The 7048-nt window shown below is 37.8% G+C and overlaps 3 protein-coding genes across 3 annotated transcripts; 1 reads left to right on the forward strand and 2 right to left on the reverse strand.

Annotated features, from left to right (window-relative positions):
- Positions 1-1897: 1897 nt before the first annotated feature.
- CBG19740 lies at positions 1898-3301 on the forward strand (the record flags this gene model as incomplete). The annotated part of the gene is made up of 4 exons (XM_002640632.1): positions 1898-1979; positions 2113-2303; positions 2801-3182; positions 3231-3301. 4 exons carry the CDS (start codon positions 1898-1900, stop codon positions 3299-3301), a joined length of 726 nt encoding a protein of 241 aa, XP_002640678.1.
- Positions 3302-3441: 140 nt separating this feature from the next.
- Cbr-pbs-5 lies at positions 3442-4393 on the reverse strand (the record flags this gene model as incomplete). The annotated part of the gene is made up of 3 exons (XM_002640633.1): positions 3442-3557; positions 3610-4222; positions 4268-4393. The coding sequence occupies 3 exons, from the start codon at positions 4391-4393 to the stop codon at positions 3442-3444; spliced, it is 855 nt and encodes a 284-aa protein (XP_002640679.1).
- A 268-nt stretch (positions 4394-4661) lies between these two features.
- Positions 4662-5279, reverse strand: CBG19742 (the record flags this gene model as incomplete). Its single annotated transcript, XM_002640634.1, has 2 exons — positions 4662-4922; positions 4971-5279. The coding sequence occupies 2 exons, from the start codon at positions 5277-5279 to the stop codon at positions 4662-4664; spliced, it is 570 nt and encodes a 189-aa protein (XP_002640680.1).
- Between the last annotated feature and the right edge of the window lie 1769 nt (positions 5280-7048).

The raw sequence follows: 7048 nt of genomic DNA on the forward strand, positions 1-7048 counted from the left end.
TACCCTCGATGTAGCCTTTTTCGATGTACCCTTGGATCGTGGACCCTGTATATGACTATCTGGACTGTACGGATGCATTCGATATAGTGAGAGAATCCGATGGATTGGTTGCTGCCTATGTGAAATTGCATGATGGTGTCTTCTTCATGTTTGTATGGCATACTAGATTCTCATAATCTTCCTTTTTCTGTAACTCTCTTTTTTCTTGTTTGTCTCTCGAGACTAACACTCGCCTATCGTGTTCACATTGAAATCGTATCTTTTTTTCGAATTCTTGAAGTTTTGTTTGAGTTTGAATGAATAAATACTGATAATTGATTAAAAAAGGCTTCCGTTTTCGTTGTCATGTTCAGAAATTGGACTGTCATTCTTCAATCATATTCAACTTGCTTCCAGAAGAAGGATGTTAAATGTTATAAGCTACTATAGCGTTTGAAAACATTTTGTTCTTGATTTAAAGGTGGGGGGACAGGAGATTTTTCGTAGTTTTTTTGTAGCTAGAGTATGCATTCTACCGTCACGGTGTACAACGCTTAATGTCACTCTGCGTACAGCTGTCGTCCTCGCCTTTATGTATGCAATCGGGCGTGCGCTTTCTCTTTGCCCGCGTGGCTCAGTCGGTAGCGGCGCCGCACCCTCTATCATCGCCCTCACAAGTTCAACTCCTCGAGGGGCATCTTTGAACGGAATTTCGAGAACATTATTTTTTTCATGTCCCCCCACCTTTAAAGTAAAACTCTATCTAGTAAGACCTAATCGAGCGTGTGAGAAATGGCTTAGATCTTATCACATTTCTTTCAGATTTTCAAATTATACTAAACAAGGTATGGGCTTCATTTTTGTAGTTGATAACTTTTTCTGAAAATTGAGTCCTGCAGAGATATGCCATGTGGGAGCAGGTGCATCTTGTGATGCTCAAGTCGGCATGAGGCGCCACCGCCCTTCTGCGCGACATATATCTTCAGGACTTGATTTTCATAAAAAAGTGCTAACTACAAAAATGAAGCTCCAGTCTTGTTTAGTATACACTAAAAATTTCGGAAAATTTTGGGAAGGCAAAAGTTGGTGATTTTTAGAAATATTCAAAAAAAGTGTTCATCCAGAAGACTTCTGTAAATTAGCAACTTTTGAGATGCCAGATTTCAATTTTCATATTACACTAAACAAGGTATGGACTACATTTTTGTAGTTGACAACTTTTTCTGAAAATTGAGTCCTACAGAGATATGCCACGTGGCAGCAAGCGGACAACAGTCCAAGAGTCGGCATGAGGCGCCACCGCCCTTCTGCGCGACATATCTCTCTAGAACTTGATTTTCAGAAAAAAGTGTCAACTACAAAAATGAAGCTCTAGTCTTGTTTAGTATATATTGAAACTTTCAAACGAATTGGAACAGTTTGAACTTTATATTTTTTCCCTCCAATAGAATGCCACTCTTGGAACCTAATTATCTCAATTTCTAGAAGAGAAATCAACAATCTTTTTTCCAATGTTGATGGCCTAGTTTTCGATTTTTCTAGTCCCCCAGTTGATACATAGTCTACACATATTTATAGAGACACGACCTCTAAAAACAACATAATTTGTCTTCCTCAGACACATGTCTTCTATTCTTTTTCTACAGTTTTCTATTCATCAACACACACACACACATACTCATTTCTATTTTTCTCTTTCTCTCTGTCTCTGCGTCTCTCCAATTCCTCCACTATTTCCATTTTTCATCGATGATTTCCTTATCAATGTCACCTCCCTTTGCGAAATCAGAAGTGTCTTTTTCTTCTTCTTATTCTTATTCTCATTATTTTTTTTGTTCTTAAAGCTTTTCCGAACAAAATATGCGGTGAAAAATCCCTTTGAATTTTGCCAAAATTTGAATTTTTCTTTCTAAAAAAAATGATTTTCCTACTATTCCTCTTACTATTCTTCTTTTTTCCTCCACTACCACTTGCAGCTCCTCAGTGTCAGCCGCCGCATGGTAAGTGGTTTACATTTGCCTCTCACTTCCAAAGTGACGCTCGTAGCGCAGCTGGGTGCGGCGCCCAGCGTCGTTCAGAGCCATTTTGGTTCGACCCCCAGCCCTGAATGTTAGTTTTTTTTTCTTTTTTCAGACTGTTCTGTGCATGTTTTTCGAGTGAGGTTATCACAAAAGCCAGAAGGAGAGACTGCGGAGAACACGACGTTCAGTGATCCTCGAAATCAGGACAGTATATATGAGATTCGAGGTGGGAAAGAGATGACACCGAAGCTGGCGGCTGAAATTATTTCCAGTATGGGAAAGGATGCGGATCCAAGGCTGAAAGTGAGAATTTTGGTTTTTAGAAGAGCTTGAAATTTTCTGAAAATATGAAACTTTGAAAAATCACCTGAATTTTTTTTGGGATTTTTTGGTTTTTTGAATTTTTCTGAAATTTTTGAATTTAAAAAAATTTAATTTTTGGAATTTCAGATTTTTTGAATTTTTGGAAATTTTGATTTTCTGAAAATTTCAGATTTTTTGAAAATTTCAGAAATTAAAATTTTTGTTAAATTTTCAATTTTTTGATTTTTAAAAAATATTTTCAAAATTTTCAACTATTTGGCAATTTTAAGCCTTTTGATTTTTTAGCTTTTTTGAAAGTTTCGATTTTTGAATACTTTTTAAATTTTCAGAAATTTAGATTTTTTGAGATTTTCAATTTTTGGTTTTTTGGAATTTTCAGAATTTCCAATTTTTCGAAAATTTTAGAAATTCCGATTTTTTGAAATTTTAATTTTTTTTAGAAAATTTCGATTTTTCCAAAAAAAAGTCCCTTTCAGGAAAAAATCAACAACAAAGAGTTCTACTGGAAAGCGGTTGGTCCCAATGAGAAGTACGCGACAGTCGCATTCCAACCGCCTCCACCGCCTCCAAAAAAACAGCCAACAGCGACGACGCCAGCAGCCACCGGATTCCGTCCATCCGATTTCCCCGTTCTTCTTGTTAGCCTTCTCCTCTGCGTTGGAATATTCTTAGGAATACTTCTAACCGCTATATGCCTCTTCATGGCAAATATGCAAAAAGAGCCACAATTCGATCGATCCAGCGTAATAATTTATAACAAAGTGGGCGGAGCCAACAATCGACGTCCCATGCTTCCGAAGCGAAGAGAGCAGCAAATCGAGCTGATTGAGAGAGCTTCAGTGGCACCGTCCATGTCTTGTGAGCTCTTTTTCTTGGAATTTTCGTGAAAAATTGATGATTTTTCAGCTGGAACACGCATCGGTCCTGCATGGAGGAATGGTAATGCAGGGACGACAAGTCGACACATTTCACTGTAAATTGGATCGAAATAAGAAAAATAAGGCTCATTTCGAGAGAAGAATAAATTAATTCCACAAATCATAAAAAAGATGGGGAAGTGGTGATTGGAATAACTGGGATCAAATACATGTGAATATAAAGTTGAAAAACCACAGAGTTATTCAACTGGGTTGTAGACAATGTCCTTGCCAAGCTCATCGGCGAATTCATACCACAGCTTGCTGACGTCCATTGGTGGCAGGCGGATCTTTTCGGTTGGTGTGATGTGGCACACTGGAAAAAAGAACAAGGTTTTCGGTCGAATTTCAAGACTGCAAAAACTCACAATTGCAAACTCCACCGGATCCAGAATCACGGTAGGTGGCGTGCATGATAGCACGAAGTCCAAGCTTTCTAGCCTCCTCATCCGTCATCTTTGGCTTATAGTGATTGTCTAGGATTCCGTAGGCATTGAGCGATCCTGATCCGACGGAGCACACTTTCAACTGACAGCGATCGCCTTCAGAGTCGACTTTGAAGATTTGTGGTCCCTTCTTATCGTATCCAGCAACCATCGATCCAACAGATAAGCCTTGTCCTCTGTATCCGTACAGCACATTGGCGAAGTACTTGCTGGCGGCGCTCACAGTGATCGAGTTCTTCTCGCGCAGCTCGTACAAGGTGCAGTATTTGGCGACGATTCTGGTCCAGAATTGACAATCGGCGGCTCCTCCGGCCATTGTGGCAACCATGCGGTCTCCAATGTCGAGGATCTTCATGACGGACTTGGAAGAGATGTACTCTCCACTGGAAGCACGCGAATCGACGGCAACGATGATTCCTCCCTTATCGTTTGGTGTAGCTGGCTCGTAGACGAAAGCGAGAGTGGTGGTTCCTTTACGGAACTGCATGGATTTTCCGGCGGTCTCAGCGAAATGCGTCTTCATGAAGTCCACTGGCTGGAAATGATTAAAATAAATTCTTAGAAATCATGAAGTTTGTACCTGAATTCCCAATGGAAGCTTCGAGAAGGTAAAATCGGCACGCGCCGGCTCGCTCATCAGATTCTGCTTGGCCACCGCCAGCTCTTGCTCTTCATTCTCGAAATCGTCGAATGTCTCGCCCCACATTATAGATTTGGCTGAAAAAAAATAGCGGAAATTAGCTGAAATTGAAACGGGAATCGATAGATATTTACGGTATAGTAACCGGTAGAAATAGAGAAAAAAAAGAAAGGTTTAAAATATAAGAATTCAATAAAGATATGGGATTATTAGATGGCAATAAGGACTAGAGAGAAAGCAAGCGAATTAGAATAATAATACTATCAACAAAAAGATACAATTCAACAAGAAAAGAAAGAAGGAAAATGGAATAGAAATCACAACAAATATAAGATTAATCTCGTTTGACTGGTGCCCATGCTGCGGCAAGGTGGTGCATGAAATACATCGAGAATCCGTGGATTTGAAGAGCGACGGCGAAGAAGATGTACCAGATGATGACCATTGGGAAGATTCCTTTGAAAGTCGGCGTGTTGCTTCCCTCCATATCGTTGGCATACTCCAGAAGCTCCGGCAGTTGTCCTCCGAGGCCAATCATACATGGGAAGATTCCACAGATGAACTCAGCATAGTAGGCGTAGTGAAGGACTTTCAACTGGAAAATTGACATTATAAAGGAAAAGAGAAACTTTTAAACAATTACCTTATTCCTCTGGAACGAAGAGAGCGCCAGTACGATGGGGATGAAGGAGAGACACCAGACGTATTCCCATGGATAGGCTGCTGGCATGTCCAGTCGCTCGAAGAACGCATTTTTCCATCCGAAATTGTATCGCAGGAATTCGCTTCCGACCTTGAGCCACATGAACACCAGAATCAAGAAGTGCGGCACGAAGAACCATTTCAAGACGGACTTGTACTGAGCACTCTCCTGATAGTGCTGCGCGATCCGTTGGCGATTCTGGAAGTCGTTGCCGTCGGTACCCGCTGCTCGAACGCCCCGCGATGACATCGCTGAAAAATGATTTTGTTTGGAAAAGGGTAAAAGCTGGAGAGTACGAAAATCCAAGTCTGGAAAATCCGAAGAGATTCGAAAATATGAGAAAAATAGCGATTTTGAGATATTCTGTTTCATTCTAGGCATTTTTTGCACAAAAAATAAGCATGTAGCATCGAAACCAAGTGGAAAAAAAGCGAAATTCTAAAATTGAGAAAAAATTCGAAAATCGCCTCAAAATCCTAGAATTACGACATTTTTTCCTTCATTTAGCATATTTCCTGCATGAAAATCGCTATTTTCTTATCAAATCCACTAATATCAGAAAAAATGCTTAAAAATGCTGAAAATCGGCTGGAATTAAGCGAAAATTAAGCCAAAAATGAAATTTTCGAAAATTAACTCAAAAACCTGAATTTACGGCATTCTTCCTTTCATTAAGCATATTTTCAGCATAAAAATTGGCTATTTTTCGAACAAAATGCACTAAAAATCAGAAAAAAAACTATGAAAACCGAAAAAAATAGGGGAAAAAGTCAGAAGCTCCGAAAAGTCATCATAACTGAAAACCTAGATTTTTAGGAATTCACTCTCGTTTTATCATGTTTTCTGCATTAAAAATAAGCCTGCAGCATCGAATGGACTGGAAAAAATAGCAAAGTTCAAAATTTTTGGAAAAAATTGAAAATCGCCTCAAAACCCTCGAATTACAACATTTTCCCCTCATTTAGCACATTTCCTGCATGAAAAATCGCTATTTTTTTCAATGAAATCTTCAAAAAATGAGAAAGAAACGCAAAAAAATGCTGAAAATCGACTGAAAGCGGTTCAAACCGGCGAGCGCAACGATGACAAAAATGAGGCTCCGCCCCCTTGCAACCTCCGCGCACGCGTTTCGCAAGCTTGCCGCATGGAGTTGAGGTTTTCTTGATTTTCTTCTCCACTTGTTTTGAAGACCAAAAAGTGGAGACCAAACAGGGAAATTTGTGGTTTTTGAGTTAAAAATCAAAGTTTTAAATGTGAAAATTAATTCTAGAATATTCTGAATGTTGAAAAAATAAAAAAAGGACCAAAAATTGATAAAAAGATTTTTAATAAACTGTAATGAAAAAATAATTAAAATATAAATTTAATACGAAAAATACTAGCCAAAATATCATTTTTTTTGCATCAAAATGTGTAGAAAATCATGTAGATTCTCAAAAAAATATCGAAAAAATTCAATAAAAAATTCACAAAATTTCGAAAAACCGCTTTTTGAATTTCCGCCAAAACTGAAAAATTCGAAAATTATCGATTTTTTAGCGATTTGCAGCAAAATTTTTAGACCTTTTTTGGTTTTTCAGCTATTTTTGGCGATTCTTTCTCGATTTTTCCGATTTTTTGTCTAAAATTTGATGGAAGATTACTGTAGAAAAACTTCAATTTTATTTTATTTTTGCAAAAATGAATCAATGTAATGAAATGTCCCAAAAATAACAAAGTAAAGCTGCAGTAAAAAAATGTATTGAGAAAGTTAATATACAAAAAAGTTATAGAATGATATTTTTCAAAAAAAAAAGTTATCGGAAAAGACTGTATAAATGCAAAAGGATTTTGAAAATAAAAATTTCAAAGGACCTTACTAAACAAAACCAGAGCTTCATTTTTGGATTACTGTTGTAAAAATTATTATCAAAAACTGAGAAAGGATTACTGTAGGGAATTTGAAAAATCAAAATATAAAGATACTGTAGCTTTGCAAACTTAAATCAAAAAATGCCATTTTTTAGCTGACTGAAAAT

This window comes from Caenorhabditis briggsae (genome assembly GCF_000004555.2).
Source record: "Caenorhabditis briggsae complete genome, chrI, whole genome shotgun sequence".
Taxonomy (NCBI): domain Eukaryota; kingdom Metazoa; phylum Nematoda; class Chromadorea; order Rhabditida; family Rhabditidae; genus Caenorhabditis; species Caenorhabditis briggsae.